Genomic DNA, 22,532 nt, shown 5'->3' on the forward strand with positions numbered 1-22,532 from the left:
CCATCCAGTGACTGACTTAGCATTACCTTGTACTCATACTGTGCTGTGTGATCTGGTTTACATGTATTCCTGTATTGTCATTTTGCTGTACGTCACCCCTAAATATTGTCTGTAACCTAAACTAATGTCCAGCGCTGCGTAATATGTTGGCGCTTTATAAATACAATAAATATATATATATATATATATATATATATATATAGATATATATATATCCTATATAATAAAACCCGTGCCGCTGCATCCCGTCCCCATGCTTTTTTGCCAGCACGCATGCGTGGCACAAGGATGTAGATGTAGTCTTACTATTTGGCCACAAGATGGCCGCAGTGATTTTTTTTTTTTTAGCACTGGAAGCGAAGGGCTCGCTTCCAGGAAGCGAGGACAGAGGACGGAGGACGGGAAACTTTTTTTTCTTTATCAGAAAGACGGCGGCTTCTGAAGAGAAGCTGCCGGGTCTTTCTACCGGGGACTTAGATCAATGAATGGGAACTGTGTTCCCATTCATTGATCTCCGGGCTAACGGGGGGCGGCACGGGCGCACGCGTGATCGCACGTGGGAGCTCGCAGCAGCCGCCTGGACGTCACAATCATGTCCACGCGGCTTATATGGTTAAAGGCGACCCCAAGCATGGACATGTCCTGCTTGTATGCTGGCAGCGCCCGATTGTCAGGAACGTACCCAGAAAGTGGTTAGAGGCACTGCAATGACAAATGGAAGAATGTTAAACACAGGATACCCAATTTTATGTTAATTATCCTGGTTTCAGTATTAGAAACACTTTCTATTTCTATATACTGCTGTATACTCGTATGTAGCCCCACCCTCCCAGTGATATTTAGCCTAGAGTAGACTAGGATGTCACAAGCCACCTTCTGCTGGAAAGGTGCACTCTGGGAGACCAGGAGTTCTTTCTGCTCACTTTGGAACACATAACAAACATTCCGCAGTAATGCACCTTGCCAGCAGTAAGGATGTCACCTCTTGTGATCAATTTAAGAATGTAAATCAAAGTGTGGAAAGTTTTATAGTAGGCAACCACTGACCAAATAATTTCTAAAGTAATATTGTAAAAAATAAGTAATTTTATTCATTAAATTATAATCATTAAAGTTCCTCTTTAAACATAACCTGAAACGTAACTTGAGTCATTTGTAAGTAGGGGACTCTCTGTATTTTATTATCTGCAAGTCTTCATTGAAACTGTAACTGCAGTTTGACACAGCTGTTTGGTACATTGTTATTCTTTTTGTCTTGTAAATTCAAAAAATAAGTTTATTGTGGTGAAAATAAAAGGCATAACTTACTCTGTGGAGGCACCAAAATCTTGCTGTTAGCAGAACACCATCCAACAGGATGAATATCCAAACTGCCAAGATTACACCAAAAGCTGTGACTGTCAACATCGTCAAATCCTTCATATTGTAATAAAGCTTTATAACCTGTGGGAAATAGAATACAATAATATTGACATAAAAATGTAAAACAAAATAACTACTGCATATATTTTTAAAAGTAAACAAACAGCTACTGTCCATATGTTGTAAGGAGATGTTCATTTTAGATGTTCTCAGACAGGAAGTAACTACAGTGTGACCCTCACTGATAAGAAATTCCCCTTTTTATCTCCATCTTGCTCTCAGAAGCCATTTTCTGCTAGGAACGTGTTTTATAGTTGGAATTTCTCATCAGTGAGGGTCACACTGTTGTTACTTCCTGTCTGAGTCAGGACTGAGTCAGCCTCTTACATACCTGATATTTAACTCTTTCAGGCAAAGAAAAAAAAAAAGGAACACAGCATAGTTATTTGTGTGCTTGGCACTGTAAATACACATCTATCTCATCATGTCACATGTCACTTCGGGTATCCTTTAAAGTAAACCTGAGGGATTTTAAAGCAAAAAAATGCATACTTACCTTGAGAGAGGGAAGCCTTTCTATCCTCCAGAGGATCCCCCTGTCTCTCTCCACCTATGCGTTCCAGGGCTGTGTCCTCCCAAAGCTCACCCCACTATGCCTGCGCAGTAGTACAAACTTTGGCAGAAAAGGCTGATCCCGATCAGGTCTGTGCTACTGCACACGTGGGAGCCGTCGGCAAGGGATTATGAATGGTTGGGCATAGGGGAGATCTGTTCTGGATAGGGACATTTTTCTCTACTTTTACCCAGAGAGCTCTCTCTTTTTTTTTTTTTTTTGCATTTTAGTGGATTCAGAGCAGTCCATACTATTCCCAAGCCATATCACTCTACTTTGGAGTATATCCAACTCCTGTCTTCCTTTTTGTTTTCATGGACTCTGACTTGACCAGTCCCCCCATGTCACTCTTTTTTCTCCTTTCATTGGGCTCAATTCTGGCAGCTATGTGAGGTAAATATTTTTTGGGAGGTAAAATACCTCATGAGGTATTTTCCTCTTCTTTTATCAATTCTGAAAGATTTTTCTTCATTTCCAAAAATGAGGTAAAACATGAGGTAAAACATACGGTAAAACATGAGGTAAATGCATAGAGTGAGGTAAAACATGAGGTATTTCTGTGGTAAGCCTGCAGCACATAAGTAATAGTATTTAATTGTCTCCCATAAGTTAGGATAGTCTTTGGAAGATGTCGTTTTTTTTTTGTTTTGTTTTTTTGAGGGAAGGTGTATTTGATTATGTAGCAACCTATGAAAAGTCAATTTATAGGCATCCATTATATTTAAAAAAAAAAAAAAATCATGAAGGATTGTACAGGGTTTGGAGCACTTTTTCTTTTTTTAAACTAAATGGAAGCTAGTGGTCAGATCACTTTTACTTATTTCAGCAAAATATGGGGGCCCTGAACACAGAACAAGCTGAAAAGGCTCCATGTTATGTGACAGATATCACAATTCTGTCACAACACTGCATTTATCATGTGGTAGAGGTGGGTCTAATTATGTGAGGTAAAAGACATGCAAACACGCACCTTATTTCTCTTCAGAATTCAAGTGTGAGGTATTTCACTACTAAATACCACACTTTTTTTAGTAGAAAATTACCACATGAATTACCTCATGAAATTACATGAGGTAAAACTTTACTTAAACTACCAGAATTTAAAAGTTGATTTCCCTCATGAGGTAAACCCAATTCCATGAGGTAATTATTTACTAAACGCTACCAGAATTGAGCCCATTATGTCTCATTCTCATTTTTATATTTTGCATTACTTAGGAAAAGCTTTAGAGAGGCTGGAATATACTGGATTTGCTTTATGAGTGTAAGTTGTATTCTCCGCATGCGCTAAGGCCCTGTTCTCACTCAGCAATGCAAATATTTAGCTACACAGCTAAATGCTTCAACTGAAAACAAAAGAAAAAGGTTTAAACCTATTTCTGAACCATCTGTAAAGTAGTATGTCTAATTTAAAATGCACTGACGGTATTGCCCCCATTTCTTCTCCAAGGGGTATTTCATGTATTTGTTATTCAGAGGTTGCACACCGGGTAATGCCTGCTATATATAGACTGGCTTCCCTGCTATATCATAAGCTTTGCTGATACATCATTTCAACCAGTTACTGAGAGTACTTCTGGATGCTCTTAAATTATCCTCTTTTCTCCATGCAGAAGTTTTGTCTCAGTAAAATAAAAATATTATCCTGACATCCAGAGAACTACATTTTTCCTCTTTGCGGTTTTGAGGGATTCGAACAAAAAGAAGGGATAATGATTTCCCGTTCCTTATGGAAATCACTATAGACACAATAAAAGTAGTGTTGTTCCACCCCTAAATACTTCAGCAAAACAATTCAAAATAAATACACAATGGGGTGTTCTATGAACTAATATATTCTCTTATTTATTCTTTATTCAGTGTCTTCAAATGGCGGACAAGACGTATGGATACAAATTCAGAGCTCCTATTCACATAAAAGCCTGACACGTGTTTTACAGCCAAAAGCTGTTTTCTCAGAGGCACACTGCATACAAACATCAAAAGAGCCAACAAAAAGTACCTCCGCAATCTGAAATTCATAAAAGGATTGTGCTCAGCGATGATTCCATGTGTAAATGGACTGTGAGAAGCCATTTGTAAATGGACTGTGCCAGCAACTCTTTGTGATTCAAGGAAAAAGTATTTTCTATTGGTGACCATCTGCTTCTGTAATTCTGACCCAGATGTGCTCCCCAACGCCAGAGGCTCGCATCTGTCGTAATAATTATTGGATCCTGTGAGATACAACTTACTCCTTCTCCGCAGGTTTTGTCTGGAAGTCCACCAGTTCAGAGAAAGAGTCACTGAATCCGAATTGCCAGCTGAAATATTATGTAATTTGCTTGAGCCCAAGCTACAGCTGGGATGCATGCTGAAATTTTTCCCAGGAGAGAGATAGCTTGTCTTACTGTGACATACTCTGCTTTCAGAAGCATCTGAGTAGAACTGATCACCTGATCCACTTTCTTTTGTGGCAGACAGGAAATCTGATGAGACGTATCCAGTGACACTCCCAAGAAAGTCTTTTTTCTGATCTGGTTTAAGATTGGATTTCTGCAAGTTTAAAATTCATCCCAGGTCCTTCAGAACTGGCAGAACTATCTGAATGTGCTCTTGGAGAGTATCCTTTCGATTTTGCAGCTATCAGAAAATCGTCTAGTTAAGGGACTAGAATGATATTTTGCATTCTCAGATAGGCTGCAACCTCTATCATATTTGTGAAGATCCTGGGAGCACTCGCTATCCCAAGCTGGAGAGCCTTGAACTGCATTTGAAGGACGTGGGTTCGAATTCAGACTGCTGCTCTCAAGTATTTCCAATGAACTGGCAGAATGGGTACATGATAGTATGCATCCATAAGATCTATGGATGCAATTAAGTAATCCTTCCCCAGAAGCTGAATCATGGAAGCAATCGCTTCCATCTGAAACTTTCTGTATTTTACATAATGGTTCAGAAACCAAAGATTTATAATCGGTTTTTCGGTTTGGGAACAGAGAAGAGAGTGGAGTGAAAGCCCCTTCCTCTCTCCTCTATTGGAACCTCTTCCACTACTCCTTTCTGAAACAGACTCCTCACAGCATTTTCCATGGCTGACTGTTTCACTGTGGACTGGAGAAAATTGTTACCCTGAAAGGTTTTGGCGGTTTTCGGGAAAACTGAATTCTGTACCAGTCTCTGATTGGCAGATACATTTGCTTTTTGAAATGTTCTGCCATGCCGGATAAAATTTCCTTAACCTGCCCACCACCTGAACATAGTCATTGTTCAGATTTTGATTGTTTTGGAGTATTTGAGGATTAAGGTTTGATGAGGAAGCCCTTAGCTCTGGGCCCTTTTTTTGCTTGCCATTTCTTATCTGATTATTTATTTCTATAATTTTTTCTAAAGCCCCAAATGTTTTTCCTGGGAGCTTGTCTTTTGTTCTGTGGAGGAAAACTTTTTCTTTTCAGCTGCCCTTTCTAGGGCTTGTTCCCGAGCAGAACCAAACAACAGGTTCCCTTCAAACGGGAGACCGCATAGTTTGTTCTTAGCCATTACATCACCATCCCAATTTTTTAGCCACAGAAACTTGCGAGCAGTATTAATTAATGCCAAGCTTCTAGCAACAATTCTAATGGCTTTATGAGAAGCATCAGCAAGTAACTTAGCGGCTAATCTTAAAGTAGAAACTGATTGCGAAATATTTTCAATCAGAGATCCATCCTTCAAATGAGTCTGCATCCCCTGCAGCTAGACAATTAGGCACCTGGCAGTACAGGTGGCTGCTAGATTAGGAGATAAGGAGGCAGAAACTGCTTCCCAAGCTCTTAAAGGGATACTGTAGGGGGGTCGGGGGAAAATGAGCTGAACTTACCCGGGGCTTCTAATGGTCCCCCGCAGACATCCTGTGTTGGCGCAGCCACTCCCCAATGCTCCAGCCCCGCCTCCGGTTCACTTCTGGAATTTCTGACTTTAAAGTCAGAAAACCACTGCACCTGTGTTGCCATGTCCTCGCTCCCGCTGATGTCACCAGGAGTGTACTGCGCAGACACAGACCATACTGGGCCTGCGCTGTGCGCTCTCGATGACATCAGCGGGATCGAGGACACGGCAACGCAGGCGCAGTGGTTTTCTGACTTTAAAGTCAGAAATTCCAGAAGTGAACCGGAGGCGGGGCCGGAGCATCGGTGAGCGGCTGCGCGGGCACAGGATGTCTGCGGGGGACCATTAGAAGCTCCGGGTAAGTTCAGCTCATTTTCCCCCGACCCCCCTACAGTATCCCTTTAAGGAAAGCCTCCATTTTCTTGTCTGAAAAATCTTTGAAAAAACTTGTATCCTCAAAAGGGATAGAAGAATCTTTGGATCATTTTGAAATGGCAACATCAAGTTTAGGGCATTTAGAAACCTCCTCCTCATTAAAAGGGCATCATCTTTTAAATTATTTGGATACAAAGAACTTTTTGTCCGGTTCTTTCCATTCATTAACAATTAAATCCACCAATGTTTTAAGAACTGCAAAAACAGCTCGTTCCGAATCCTCAACAGAAGCAGGTTTTGGCTTATCAATCTGTCAATCTGAATATTTAAAGCTAAACAAATGTACTCTAACAATTCCCCAGATTGTTCAGGTAACAATTTTCATTTTCCTTTAGTAGATCTTCTCAGCGTCTCCTCTTCCTGAGCGGAAGATTACCCTGCTGGCTCTGCTCCCTCTGAAGGAGGAATCCAAAACCCTTGGAGCCTGAAACACTTGAGGTATGTCCGGATCCAACACAGGATGGACAACCTTTGAAGAACTTGGTACTACAGGAGCTTTTTTAGCAGTGAAAAACTTGTCAGCAAGTTGCTCCTGAAGCTTAGACAACATGTCTTTAACCACTTCAGCCTACAGGGTTGAATTTTTTTTGCATCTGAGCAACTTTCACCTCCCATTTATTTGCTAATAACTTTATCATTACTCGGCACAATGAATGGATCTATATCTTGTTTTTTCCGCCACCAATTAGGCTTTCTGTGGGTGATACATTTTGCTGAGAATTCATTTATTCTAAATCCATTTTAACAGGAATATTAAGAAAGAAGTGGAAAAAAATCATTATTCCTCAGCTTTTGGCCATTATAGTTTGAAATTAATACATGCTACCATAATTAAAACCTATGTACTTTATTTACCAATTTGTCCCGCTTATTACACCATTTAAATTATGTCCCTATCACAATGTATGGCGCCGATATTCAATTTGGAAATAAAGGTGCATTTTTTCAATTTGCGTCCATCACTATTTAAAAGGCCATAATTTAAAAAATCATATTGATATACTCCTTTGACATGAATATTTAAAAAGTTCAGACCCTTAGGTAACTATTTATTTATTTATTTTTTATTGTAATTTTTTTTTCTTTTTTATTAAAACTTGTATGTGGGTATTTTTTGGTGTGGGAGGTAAACAGAGGATTTTTCATGTTTAAAAATGTATTTATTTAATACAAAGTGTGTTTTTGGTGTAGTTTGCTATTTGGCCACAAGATGGCCACAGTCAGTAAGTCCTGGGAGCGATCGATCTCGCTCCCGGGAAGAAGAAAGAAGACCAGAGCTCAGAAAAGCCGCAGCGTCTGAAGAGCCGGGCTAACGGCCAGCAGCGGGGGCGCGCACGGGGGGAGGGGCGCAGGAGCGTGTGCGACCCGCGGGAGTACGCGCAGCCTAACTGCCCGAAAATGTTCATCCAGTTAGGCTGAAGTGGTTAAACATATTTCCACTTTCAAGTTTAACCACTTGCAGTGTACAGGCATTACACAAAGGTTTAGAATAGGAAGGAGCAAGCTTTTTCTGGCAAATGCCACACAGTCTATTTTTTAGCTTGCCTGTGGCTTTAAGCAGTGTGGGGTTCTGAAACACACAAAAGAGAGAATCACATACCTACTAATAATTTATGCCAGATAAATAAATGCTTGCCCCTAAATAACTGAGATCTGAGACCTTACCTGGTCTGTATCAGTCTGTGCACTGGTTTCCTTACCCTGAGAGAAGGTATCCTCCATTGCGGATGGCCTGCAGGAATGCTGTGTGTCAGCCACCATGTGTACATATGCGTCTATGTTTAAATAGACGGTTCGGGCATCCCACGTGAGGACTCAGGTCCGCCCCCTGGCCGGCGGAAGTTCCGACAATCACCACCAATAGAGTACTTCCGCTGGATCCTCCCAGCAAAAAGCTGATCACCTCTTCGGTGCTGTATCTACAGCATCGCAAGCGGTGAATACAAAAGCCTGTAGTGATGCGCCTGCATCTGCTAGGGCCACACACCAGCACCGCTTGCCCAGACCATTAAGACCACGCTGTGATCCCGGATCGCCTGCGGATCCCTGAAACGGGTTGTCCACACACAGGCAGTGGTGACTGGCCTTACCCTTAGGCCCCCGGCCACCCAGAGATTGTATCCCGTCTATCCAAGGGACAGGAAAACACTGAGGAAAGGTAGGAGGATGTGGTATTAAAACTGTATCTCGTGCTTTCCATCCCTTTGATAGACAGGGCAATCTGATTGTTGACCTGTCGTGGAGGCAAGCGGAAACTGATCTGCATACATGTTTAGGGTCTATGGCTAAGAGCATTGGAGACAAATGAACAGCAGGACAGCCAGGCAATGTGCTTTGTCTAGGGCCATTTCACATTGTGTGCTTTCCGTCGCAACGGACAATATAATTGCACCGCAGTGCAATGCAATGACAATCCTATGGAGCTTTCACACTGCGTGTGGTGGTTTCTGACAGGGTAACACACAGCATGCTGTGCATTAACTAGGTAACATGTGTTTACAGTGGCAGTGAAGCATACTTCACTCCACATAGTATTGTATGCCTCACGATATAGTCGTACTGCATCTCTCATGCGTGGGGCGACTCTTCAGCAGCCTGCATAGTGTGAAAGGGCCTTTAAAAGGAAAAATATGTCAGCTTCCATAGTCCTCTCACTTCAAGTGCACTTTAAAAGTTTATTTTGAGAGTATTAATATTCTAAAATCCTCTTTAACCACTTGCCGACTGCTCCACACCGATTGGCGTGAGCAGTACGGCAGCCCCCGGACCACTTAACACAGATTGGCATGAATGGCCTAAGCAGCTCTACCTGGGGATCGTGCGCACTGATGCGTGTACATCCACGGCTGTTTACCCCTCCCCCCGTGTCTTCCACCCGCCGGTCAATTAGCAGCGTCGGCGGGTGGCGATCATTCAAACGGCCCAATGAAAGTGTATAATAAATGTTTTGCAAACAACGTGTATTATACAGGGTGCCTCCTCCCCTGGTGGTCACAGTGTGCCCAGATAAAACACCAGAGAGGACGGCAGCCCTGCCAAGGTAGTACACTGCACATCACCGCACATTGCCCCTCCCCCCCGATTGCCTGCTGATCACCACTCACTGGCCCCTGACAAGCATCTGATTGAGGTCTGATTGACATCTGGTCACCTGTAATCAGGTCTGATTGGCATCTGATTGAGGTCTGATTGACGTCTGATCCTCTGTGCACGGTTGATTGACATCTGATCGCCTGTTTTCACTTTGATTGGCATCTGATTGTCTCTGATTCCCCAGTGATTGCCTGCTGTTTACATTGTTTGGCATCTGACAGCTGCAGTGATTGACATCTGATCACCTGTAATCAGCTGTGATTGTCATCTGATTGAGGTCTGATTGACATCTGATCATCTGTGCACTGTTCATTGACATCTGATCACCTGTTATTTCACTGATTGGCATCAGATTGTCTCAGATTGCCCACTGATCACCACCGACTGACTGCTGGTTACATTCTTTGGTATCTGACAGCTGCAGTGATTGACATCTGATCGCCTGTAACCAGCTCTGATTGAGGTCTGATTGACATCTGATCGTCTGTGCACTGTTGATTGACATCTGATCGCCTGCTATTTCACTCTGATTGGCATCTGATCATCTCTGATTGCCAGCTGATCGCCACCGATTGACTGCTGTTTACATTGTTTGGCATCTGACAGCTGAAGTGATTGAAATCTGATCACCTGTAATCAGCTCTGAATGGCATCTGATTGAGGTCTGATTGACATCTGATCATCTGTGCACTGTTCATTGACATCTGATCGCCTATTATTTCACTGACTGGCATCTGATTGTCTCTGATTGTCCACTGATCACCACCAATTCACTGCTGTTTTGCAGTGATTGACATCTGATCGCCTGTAATCAGCTCTGATTGGCATCTGATTGAGGTCTGATTGACATCTGATCGTCTGTGCACTGTTGATTGACATCTGATCACCTGTTATTTCACTCTGATTGGCATCTGATCATCTCTGATTGCCAGCTGATCACCACCGATTGACTGCTGTTTACATTGTTCGGCATCTGACAGCGGCAGTGCTTGACATCGGATTGCCTGTAATCAGCTCTGATTGGCGTCTGATTGACATCTGATTGTCTGTGCACTGCTGATTGACATCTGATCGCCTGTTTTCACTCTGATTGTCTCTGATTTCCCGCCGAGCATTATCGATTGACTGTTGTTTACATTGTTTGGCATCTGACCGCTGCAGTGATTGAAATCTGATCACCTGTAATCAGCTCTGATTGGCATCTGATTGAGGTCTGATTGACATCTGATCATCTGTGCACTGTTGATTGACATCTGATCGCCTGTTATTTCACTCTGATTGTCTCTGATCTCCCGCCAATCACCACCAATTGACTGTTGTTTACATTGTTTGGCATCTGACAGCTGCAGTGATTGACATCTGATCACCTGTAATCAGCTGTGATTGTCATCTGATTGAGGTCTGATTGACATCTGATTATCTGTGCATTGTTCATTGACATCTGATCACCTGTTATTTCACTGATTGGCATCTGATTGTCTCTGATTGCCCACTGATCACAGTTATAATTTAAGTATTATATGTAGGCCTCAGTTGCTTGAACTGAGGTTAGGTAAAAGGCTTGGTTCGCAGAGTCTACCTTTAAGCAGAGTTTCTCGCAGAAGAGATGATGCGGTCAGTTACCAGGAACATGTTCCTTGCCGAAGGCCACAGGTCTAAACTGCCCCGACCGTTAGATGACAGAAAGGTAAACAAAGCCGATATTTACAAAACATTGCAATCTTTGTAACTACGGTATAAAGCAATGGAATATTAATTAATAAGGTGGGTCACATGCCCATGCCCGCCAATGGTAGGCTTGGGGGTATGGCTCAGATGATGTCTCATTTAACTCTTTCCTGACCAGTATTAAAACAGATGATAGGCTGCAGAGAGGCAGTCTTCTGCTTCCTGTCATTGCTGGCTTCAACCCTTTTACCTTTATTTATGTCTTGTTATCTTATCTAACTGTATGCTGTATATATGTAATTTAGCTGTAACTTAGTAGTATAGACTGAAGATAAAGACTGATTACCATTTACCAGGAATGGAATCAAGAAGCTGTAACGCAACGGACTTACTACAGAACAATCTGCTTTGCTAAGATGTAACGAAATGTACTGTCTTATCTGTTGACTGAATAAACTCCTAAACTTTGAGGACGCCTAAGAAGTTCTATCTCCTATGCTGTTGCTGTGATGAGAGTCGTGTTTGCAGCTCTTATTAATGAGTGGCTGGTGCCGGAAAAAAGGTGTAGTGTTGTTGCCAATAGCAACCAACGTATAGTTTCTTACAATTGGTGCCGTGAAACCCAGTGTTGTCTCGCAGACAAGGCAGAAAAGGGCCGGGCCATAGATAGTATTCAGTCTATCAAGGAATTTCACAGCAAAACAAGCGGAGAAGACGCGGAGAGGCTAATCAAGTAAGCTGAGTGTGTGCCAGGCGGCAAAGAGGCCGGAGCATGGAATACAGTTCGAGGAGTAAACAAAGGCGATTTCTCATGGACCTATCTAGCTGTGCTGTACACGCAGCTAATGCCAAAATTGGATTTCACTCTGATTGGCATCTGATCATCTCTGATTGCCGGCTGATCGCCACCGATTGACTGCTGTTTACATTGTTCGGCATCTGACAGCTGCATTGATTGACGTCTGATCGTCTGTAATTAGCTCTGATTGGCGTCTCATTGACATCTGATTGTCTGTGCACTGCTGATTGACATCTGATTGCCAGTCTGGAGTCCAGGTAGAGACAGATCTGTCCTAAACATCCTGCCCTATGCATATCGAGAAGTACTACTCACGGATACGCTATTAGAGTAGGGAACTCGAGACATAGCAGTAGGCATACAAGGGTCTCTCTCAGGGCTCTTTCACATTGGCGCGATGCGTTGCGGCAAATTGCCTAGCGAAAGTCCCACTTTGCGGTCCCCACTACGCTGGAAGTGGTTTACTTAATGCTAGTGCATACCTGCGTTACCGTGCGGCTCCTGTGGCGATTTGTGTCGGCCTTCCAGTCATGTTAGTCTATGGCAATGCGTTGCGGCAAATTGCCTAGCGAAAGTCCCACTTTGCAGTCCCCGCTATACCGGAAGTGGTTTACTTAATGCTAGTGCATACCTACATTACCGCGCGCCTCCTGCGGCAATTTGCGTCAGCCCGAAAGTCATGTTAGTCTATGGCGACGCAAAGATTTTTAATTCCTACTTGGCCGAATGCCAGACAGGGAATACCATGTACTAACACGGTATTCTCTGAAGGTCTGTTTTTGGCGGTGCGTCGAGCGTGACCCACCGGATACGCCAATTTGCAGTGTGAAACCAAACATCAGGTTTCGAGAGACCCAAATACACAGGGTTGCCAGAAACCTCTCCTTTCACTTGGGACAAAGTGCATAGTGTACTTAGCCACACACTGTGTTTGCACACTGTCCCATGGGGGAGAGCTTTGTCCTCGGAAGGTAAGTAAAAAAAACAACAAAAAAACAGGTAAACAAAAAAAGTTAAACGTATCAAATGTTAATGTTTGGTTGAAAAGGTTCAAATCAAAGTTAATGTTAAATGAATTTATTGCATTGCTGCTTGCTTGTTTTTTTTTCCATCCTTTACCCGTCCAGGTCGAACGACCAACTGACCAACCAGCTGCAGCACTGATGGTGCATCCTGACAGAAGCATTGCGTGTCTGTCAGATTACAAACAAGTTGGTGCATGCAGCACTGCAGGACGAGATTTCTCCTCCGCAGTAAGATACATTTGCCAAGGCATATGAGCTAAGGGGCGGTGGAGTTCCTATGCTTTGACAAGCACTTTGTATCAAAATTGGCAATGGTTTTTTCTTACACATCGATTGATGTGAATGGATTAATCGGGTTTGCCAAGGCATACGAGCAGAGTGGGTTTGGAACATTCTGTGGACGGTGCTCCTATGTCCTAACAAACGCCATGCCCCTCTTTTTTTTGCACATTTTTTGGCAGATATTTTTTCATCCACATTGGCCTCAATTCACTAAGCTTTATCAAACACTTTATCAAACGTTTGATAATTTACCTCATGAGTAAAATCTAATGTTTTATCGTTAAAACGTTCACTATATCTATAAGACCTTTGTGAATTCAAAACTAGATTTTACTCATGAGGTAAATTATCAAATGTTCGATAAAGTGTTTGATAAAGCTTAGTGAACTGAGGCTATTGAGCAATGCAAATGAGAGAATCTTTCCTGTTCATTTTTCCTTTTATGGAAAAAAAGTGCATCACCCATATGAACAATATAAGGAGTATAGCAAAACTCCTAATACTGGCCATACAAGTAATGATTGCGGATAACCCTAAAATGCCAGGACAGACCCCACAAATTACCCCATTTTGGAAAAGAAGACACCCCAAGGTATTCGCTGAGGGGTATGGTGAGTTCATAGAAGATTTTATTTTTTGTCACAAGTTAGCAGAATTTTTTTTGTATTTTCTCATAAAGTGTAATTTTCCACTAACTTGTGACAAAAAATAACATTTTCTATGAACTCACTATGCCCCTCATGGAATACCTTGGGGTGTCTTCTTTCCAAAATGGTAATTTGCAGGGCTGTGGAGTCGGAGTCGAGGCAATTTTGGGTGCCTGGAGTCGGAGTCGGGAAAAAATGCACCGACTCCGACTCCTAATGAATTTAAACCAGGGCTGTGGAGTCGGTCCAAAAATCCACCGACTCCGACTCCTCGGTTTAGGATTCCACCGACTCCGACTCCACGACTCCGACTCCTCTAATTTGCATATTACAATTTTGTTGATTAAAAGTATGTAACATGAAATTCGTCTCTTAACTGCCAACGCTTAGGAATTTTACAAGACAACTGAAGTGAGAAGGATATGTAGACTACTATATTTATTCCCTTTAGACTAAAACTAGTCCTTGGTAAGAGTACTTGTAAAAGGTACAAACCGGAAAAAAGAACATCTATCAGGCCCTAGGCAATGTAAGTGTGGGTACATGTAAGAATGATGTGCAGGTACTCTGCAGGGGAATGAGGAGATTGTAAACAGACAACACCTCTGTGTTCAATGTGCACAGCATTCTCAGTGGATTCCCTGTAGCTCTGTGGGGAGTGCATATGTAGAGTATAGTACTACTGTGTAACAAAGTAAACCTGAGACAGATGAAATTAAAGTTTTATACATACCTGGGGCTTCCTCCAGCCGCCTTCAGGATAATCAGTCCCTCGTTGTCCTCCTCCACCACCTGGATCTTCTGCTATGAGTCCAGGTACTTGAGCCAGTCAGGCGTAGAGCGCATGCACACACTCCGCCGCCAGGAGCATACTACACCTGTGCAGCACTATTGCGCAGGTGCAGAATGTTCCTGGCTGTGGGAGCGGTATGCGGCCGGACAGCGCTGACTGGCTGAATTACCAGGACTCATAGCAGAAGATCCGGGTGGTGGAGGGCAGCGAGGCACTGATTAGCCTGAAGGGGGCTGGAGGAAGCCCCAGGTATGTATAAAACTTTACTTTTCATCCGTCTCAGTTACTCTTTAATTTGTAGTCACCAAACCAAATTTTAATAACATATCAAATTATTTGATTTCATCAGCAAAGGGAGTGCATACATTTGCATAAATCAGCATCAATGCAGAATTATTTCCATCTCGTTGACCATCTCTATTAGTGACAGAGCTACACATCAGGCTTTATTCTTACAGCATAGATGTTATTTAGTATATATAAGAGATTCCTGTGTACACATCATATATACAGTCACAATCAGATATGTATATCTGACCTTAAAAATACGGGGACTGCTTTATTGAAGCAGCACAAGTAACTAATTTTGATTGGTTTATTTCATTTTTGTGGACTAAGCACAGCTATCACTGTATATATACTGTATATATACATTCTTTTTAATGACTATTATCTGAGAAATAGAACATTTTATCATATTTTCTATTTTAATTACAGTTACAAATTCATTAGGAGTCGGAGTCGGTGCATTTTTTCCCGACTCCGACTCCAGGCACCCAAAATTGCCCGACTCCACGACTCCGACTCCACAGCCCTGATTTAAACTGTAATTAAAATAGAAAATATGATAAAATGTTGTATTTTTTAGATAATAGTCATCATAAATAATTTATACATACAGTAATAGCTGTGCTTAGTCCACAAAAATGAAATAAACCAATCAAAATGAGTTACTTGTGCTGCTTCAATAAAGCAGTCCCCGTATTTTTAAAGTCAGATATACACATCTGATTGTGACTGTATATATGATGTGTACACAGGAATCTCTTATATATACTAAATAACATCTATGTTGTAAGTATAAAGCCTGATGTGTAGCCGTGTCACTAATAGAGATGGACAATGAGATGGAAATAATTCTGCGTTGATTCTGATTTATGCAAATGTACGCACTCTCTTTGCTCATGAAATCAAATAATTTGATATGTTAAAATTTGATTTGGTGACTACGAATTAAATGATACCTGAGAAGGATGAAAAGAAAAAAGTGTTATACATACCTGGGGCTTCTTCCAGCCCCCTTCAGGCCAATCAGTCCCTCGCTGTCCACCTCCACCACCTGGATCTTCTGCTATGAGTCCTGGTAATTCAGCCAGTCAGCGCAGTCCGGCCGCATGCCGCTTTCACAGACAAGAGCGTTCTGCACCTGTGCAATAGTGCTGCGCAGGTGTAGTACGCTCCCGGCGGCGGAGTGTGTGCATGCGCACTACGCAAGACTGGCTCAAGTACCTGGACTCATAGCAGAAGATCCAGGTGGCGGAGGAGGACAGCAAGGGACTTATTAGCCTGAAGGGGGCTGGAGGAAGCCCCAAGTATGTATAAAACTTTAATTTCATTTGTCTCAGGTTTACTTTGTTACACAGTAGTACTATACTCTACATATGCACTCTCCACAGAGCTGCAGGGAATCCACTGAGAATGTTGTGCACATTGAACACAGAGGTGTTGTCTATCACCCATAAACCTGGTTCAGATTGTGCATGAAGAATGTGTAACAGAGGAAGAATCTCCTTATTCCCCTGCAGAGTACCTGCACATCACTTTTACATGTACCCACAGTTACATTGCCTAGGGCCTGATAGATATTCTTTGTTCCGGCCTGTACCTTTTACAAGTACTCTTACCAAGGACTAGTTTTAGTCTATGACTAAAGGGAATAAATATGGCAGTCCCCATATCCTTTTCATTTCAGTTGTCTTTTAAAATTCCTAAGCGTTGGCAGTTAAGAGACGAATTTCATGTTACATACTTTCAATCAACAATATTGTAATATGCAAATTAGAGGAGTCGGAGTCGATGGAATCCTAAACTGAGGAGTCGGAGTCGGTGGATTTTTGTACCGACTCCACAGCCCTGATAATTTGTGGGGGTGTGTTTACTCTCCTGGCATTATTGGGGGGGGGGGCTAAATTGTAAGCACCCCTGTATAGCCTAAAGGTGCTCATTGTTTCGGGCTAAAAAGCCCTGTATCAAACTGCTCGAGCAGTTTGATAAAGGGCTTTTTAGCCCGAAACAGCGTCTGTTACTGCTGAATAAAGAGCTATAATCACAACTTGGTGGTGCCGACCCTTCTATATCTTGGATCACAGTGGTCCCAAGAGACACTGGGACGGGGTCATGGCACACCTTATTGTTCCAAGGTGCTCCTCACTTCACCTTTTGTAAAGGTGCTCATTGGACTTTGGGCCCATTTGCAAAAAAGTGTCACACTTATAGTATAGCTGTACACAGGAGACGTAGTATAATGTGTTTTGGGGTGTCTTTTCACTAGGGTTGCAACGGTATGAAAATCCACGGTATGATAACCACCAAAAAAAATACCACGGTATGACGGTATCACGGTATACGGTATTACACAATTCTCATTTCAATTAACCTGAGCCTGCATGATCTGTGGCTGGAAATGCAGATTCTCTTTAAAAATGAACTTATCTGCTGTGGTGGCAGTCAGGTCACAGGTGACATGGGGAGAGATCAGACACATTAGACTTTGATTATGGTAGGATTCGATTGTGAGCTCCTATGAGGACAGTCAGTGACATGACTATGTACTCTGTAAAGTGCTGCAGATGATGTCAGTGCTATATAAATACATAATAATAATATGGTGGGCATTAGACTATGGTAGGATTAGATTGTGAGCTCCTAAGAGAGCAATCAGTGACATAAATATAAACGTTATAAAATCTTTACTGAAGCACTATAAAATAAATACATCATAAACTTAATACAGGTCAGAGAGAGGAAAGTGAGAGAGAAGGAAGGAAAATACACAGCAGTCTGTGAGAGAAGGCAGGTAGGGACAGTAATGCTGGGTACACACGTTGCGATTTCCCGCTCGATCCTGGTTGATCGATTATTTCCGACATGTTCGATCGGGTCTCCATTGATACAGCTGTCGATTTGCTCATGTCAAGTATGCAAAACCGACAGCTGTATCAATCGAAACCCGATCGAACATGTCGGAAACAATCGATCGACCAGGATCGGTCCCGCCGATCGAGCGGGAAATCGCAACGTGTGTACCCAGCATAAGTGGTAGAGAGAGATGCAAGAAAGTGGAAGAGTGGAGATGAGGTAGAGGAAAAGGAGAGTGTGGGGGGGGGGGGGGGGAGTAAGGTAGATAGAGGAATGTAGGAGGGACAGATGCTGAAAAATGTGTGGGAGTCAGAGGAGAATGAATGAGTGAGAGAAATGTCACACCACAGGTGGTCCAGTTCAGCAGGGCAGGGGTTAAAGCACTAGGAAGGGGGATACAAGAAGGAGGGAGGGTGAGAGGAGCATATGGGTTGTAGAAAAGCAAAGCAGGACAATAACAGGACAGCCAGACACAGGAACTTAGCTTGCTTATCTACAGTAAATATAGTGCAGACCTTCCACTGTGCTTCAGCGTCTCTGATTCTGTCGCTGGAACACGCAGAAGAAACAGCTCATCTCTCCCCACCTCCTGTGCAGCTCTGTCATCTTAGTCTCTGCAGCTGATAAACTCACCGCTGCTGGCTTTCATGCTGGTGTCTGGCACGCACTTTCAAACAAGCCGGGCGGGAATGAGAGGGTGCGGCGCTCATCCTTACAGCAGGAAGCTCTGCAGGGCTGTTATGTGAGCTCCGTGTCTCTGGCCGGGAGCTTTCTGCTGTGCGTTCCAGCTGCGGCCAGGAGCTCCCTGCATATGCTCTCCAGCCGCGGCATGACGTCCTGTCCTGTGGGTCACCATCCGGCACCAGTCAGCAAGCTTTGGGAGCTTGCTTTTCTAATGGGAGGGAGACAGAGAGCTGGGCAATAGCGGCGTGGTGGCGGGCATAATGCGGAAAACGTCGAAAGCATCAAAAAAACGCTATTTCAATAATCTGCATGGTATGATTACCATGCAATGTGAAACCGCGGTATATCGTGATACCGGTATATCGCGACAACCCTACTTTCCACACATACCCATGCTGGGTGGGAGAAATATCTCTGTAAATGACAACTTTGTGTAAAAAAATTTTTTTTAAAAAAAATTGCCATTTACAGAGGTATTTCTCACACACAGGATGGGTATGTGTGAAAATACACCCCCAAAACACATTATACTACCACGTGTGACACTTTTTTGCAGCCTAGCTGTGCAAAGGGGCCCAAAGTCCAATGAGTACCTTTAGAATTTGACAAGTCATTTTTACTCATTTGGTTTTGAGACTGCCAGGGCAGTATAGGAACCCCATTTTGGAAAGAAGACACCCCAAGGTATTCCATGAAGGGTATGGTGAGTTCATAGAAGATTTTATTTTTTTGTCACAAGTTAGTGGAAAATGACACTTTGTGAGAAAAAACAAAAAAATCGATTTCCACTAACTTGTGACAAAAAATAAAATAACTTAAAATAGCCATACACCCTGAACAAGCATATGCAGATCAGGCGTTTCTGACATTATTGTCAGATCTGACAAGATTAGCTGCATGCTCATTTCTGGTGTTATTCAGACACTACTGCAGCCAAATAGATCAGCAGGGCTGCCAGGCAACTGGTATTGTTTAAAAGGAAATAAATGTGGCAGCCTCAATAGTCTTCTGATTTCAGTTATCCTTTAAAACTCACCTATAATTTGTTGGTTCAAGAGAAACCTTTTAACTTCAAATATATTAACCATTTCACCACCAAGGGGTTTTTCCTTTTATGGACCAGAGCAATTTTCACATTTCAGTACTCATTCCATTCATTCACCAATAACATTATCACTAATTACACCAAACTGATCTATACATATTTCCTTTTTTCTTTTTACCACAAATAAGAATTATTTTATTTTATTTTATATGCATTTTAACAGAAATAATAAGAAAGAAATGGAAACAAATCCATTATTTCTCAGTTTTCAGACACTATAGTTTTAAAATAAAATATGCACTGAGAAGCTTAAATAAAGATGAATGCAACTCTTGGGAATTCAGCATGGCAGTTTAAATCCCTTAATTCCCAGGAAGATCTGCTCCATACAACAACAGATACCCTTACAAGGGTATGATAGTTAAGTCCACAAATATGTTCATAGATACATTTACTGCTCTTTTTGAATGTATACTTCAAAATGTTCTTATTGTACTAACATAATTGTGACCAGTTTTATAGTTGGTAGAGATAACTGCCATTAACATTATCAATGTTTCATTGTTTATTCAGAAATGGAAATTTTACTGCGATATATACATGATGCCTATATAGGCTGTATTCATTTAAAAAAAAATCCAATAAAAGAATTATTGAAACCTAAAATAAAATATGTGACTGTAAATAAAACACACACATTTTAATTGCCCATTTGTACTGGTTTAATTAGAACCCTAATATAATGTATAGCGACAATATGTTATTTGGAAATAAAGGTGTATTTTTCCATTTTGTATTTTCTTTAATTACAATCCCTTATTTGCAAAAACAAACAAACAATAATATACCCTTATAACATACATATGGCATACATACATACATACATATGGCATAAATATTTAAAAAGCCAAGTCCTTAATGTAACAATTTAAGTATTATGTCACTTTGGCTCTTCTTCCTTTTTTTTCTATACAAGTTTTTTTTATTACAGTAACTGTGGGGACAGAAAGAGGTTAATAGGGTTATTTATATGTGTTTGTTGGGGATTTTTTTTTTCTTTTAGGGCCCGTTTCCACTAGTGCGACGCGATTTCGCCGGCATTCCGACGCTTGTAAAAACGCATGCGGGTGCGTTTCCGCATGCGTTTTACCCGCGATTTCGCGTGCGATTTCGCATGGCAGGGTGCCATGCGAAATTAACCATGACACTGCCAGGGCAAAATAACATTGAGAAGGGTGCGAAATCGCGGGTAAAAACGCATGTAACAAACGCATGCGTTTTTACTATTAAATACATTAGCGGCGATTCGCACGGATTCCCGACGCAGGCGAATTCTGCGGGTCCCGCCGTGCAGATTTGGCCCGCCGCCAAATCGCTCCCGCACGCCGCACAGGTGGAAACAGCCCCATCCACTAACATTAACTATGCGAATCCGCATGCAGTGCCCGCATGCGGATTCGCCCTAGTGGAAACGAGCCCTTACAGTTTTTCAAAAAATAATCTCTGCTGTAACGAACATTCATAAATTCTGCACTTAGCAGAGATTATTCATAAATACGGCACTTAAATTGGTGAATGGGTACTTGGTGAATGGGAACACGTTCCCATTCACCAATCTGTCCTGTAACTACTGGTCACGGGGGTGAGCGACCAATCTGACCTGTAACTGCCGGTCACATGTGCATGCCTATCAAAAGTCAGATACGATTATCTACGCCCCTGGGACAGGAATAGTATTCCCTTGGGGCATAGATATACTGCCACAATCACGGCTACTGCTTAAAAGCGGCTATGCTTAGAAGCGGCTATGAATTATTTTATTTTATATCCATTTTAACAGTAATAATAAAAAAAGTAAAAAAAAAACATTCTCAGTTTTCAGACATTATACTGTATTTTTCGGACTATAAGATGCACCTAGGTTTAGAGGGCAAAAACCAGGGGGAAAAAAATACTAAACCTAGGTGCATCCATGATCCAGTAGTGTCTTATAGACCTTTTCCCCCCAAGATGTCTCTAAGTTACTCTGTCCAGCTACACTAACCTCTGCCTCCCCACCAACCATAATACATTACACTTAACTAACCCCCTTATGCCTCCCCTCCCCCCACAGCCACAATGCACTACAAAAACCTCTGCTTTACTACCCAACCCAGCTAAACTAACTACCGGTAACCACTAAAATTACATTACAGAGCTCAACAGCCTGGATGGCAGCTTCTTCAAAAAGTAGCCAGGTCCAGTGTGGGTGTCCAGGCTGTAAACAAATCTAATGTCCGCGGTGGAGAGGCTGCAGCACGATCTCAGGTGTGTCAGAGCGGCATAGCAGCAGCCGCTGTGATGAATGGAAATTTACTGGCGCCCTCTCATGACCACTTGCGCTGGGGTCATGAGAGGGCACCAGTAAATAGTGCAGTATGGAAGGCTCTGAGAACTGTGCGGTTAGAGCGGCTGAAGACACGGAGGGGAACACTAACAATCGCGTTAATACAAGTCAGAGGAAGGGACAGCATCCCAGCCAGGACGAGCATTTTCTTTCATCACGGCGGCTGCTACTATGCCGCTTGGGAACACTGAGGATCATGCTAACACAGGGCTGAAGAAGGAACAGGATCCCAGCCAGGACTTGTACCCTTATTTCCAATCATCACAGCAGCTGCTGCTATGCCGCTCTTGAAACACCTGGGATCGCGCTGCTGCTGCTGCCACACCACCGCGGACATCTTTAGTTTCATTTAAAGCACAAAGGATACAAGTGCCTGGATTGGTAAGCTGCCACATTCGGACTATAAGACGCACCCACCTTTTCCCCCCACTTTGGGGAAGAAAATGTGGTAGCGGTTACTCCAGAGAATCTTTTAAAAATGTGCCCCTTTCAGGTAGGAGAAAGGATAAAAGATTTGTTAGAAAAAATATAGACAAGCGTCATCAAACGAGTGGGCTGTAATAACAGTAGAATCAAGATTAAAACTACAGTTTAAAGCAAAACCTACAAAAAGGTTTATAATAAAGAATCACTTAAAAAAAAGATGCTAAAACACTGATAGAAAACATTTTTTTGAAGAAAAGATGCCGTGTGGTGGGACACCTGTACACACACTT

At 42.4% G+C, this 22,532-nt stretch overlaps 1 protein-coding gene across 2 annotated transcripts in view; it reads right to left on the minus strand.

The window, feature by feature from the left end:
* Positions 1-22,532, minus strand: part of L3MBTL2 (L3MBTL histone methyl-lysine binding protein 2) — a 336,131-nt gene that overhangs the window by 147,749 nt on the left and 165,850 nt on the right. For both annotated transcript variants that reach the window (XR_011022081.1, XM_068240208.1), the window contains exon 7: positions 1,309-1,443. Coding sequence is in view for 1 of the 2 variants with exons in the window: in XM_068240208.1 (XP_068096309.1) it covers positions 1,309-1,443 (135 nt within the window). In the remaining variant the exon portion in view is untranslated. The remainder of the gene's footprint in view (positions 1-1,308; positions 1,444-22,532) is intronic.

The sequence above is a fragment of the Hyperolius riggenbachi genome, chromosome 6 (genome assembly GCF_040937935.1).
Source record: "Hyperolius riggenbachi isolate aHypRig1 chromosome 6, aHypRig1.pri, whole genome shotgun sequence".
NCBI lineage: Eukaryota > Metazoa > Chordata > Amphibia > Anura > Hyperoliidae > Hyperolius > Hyperolius riggenbachi.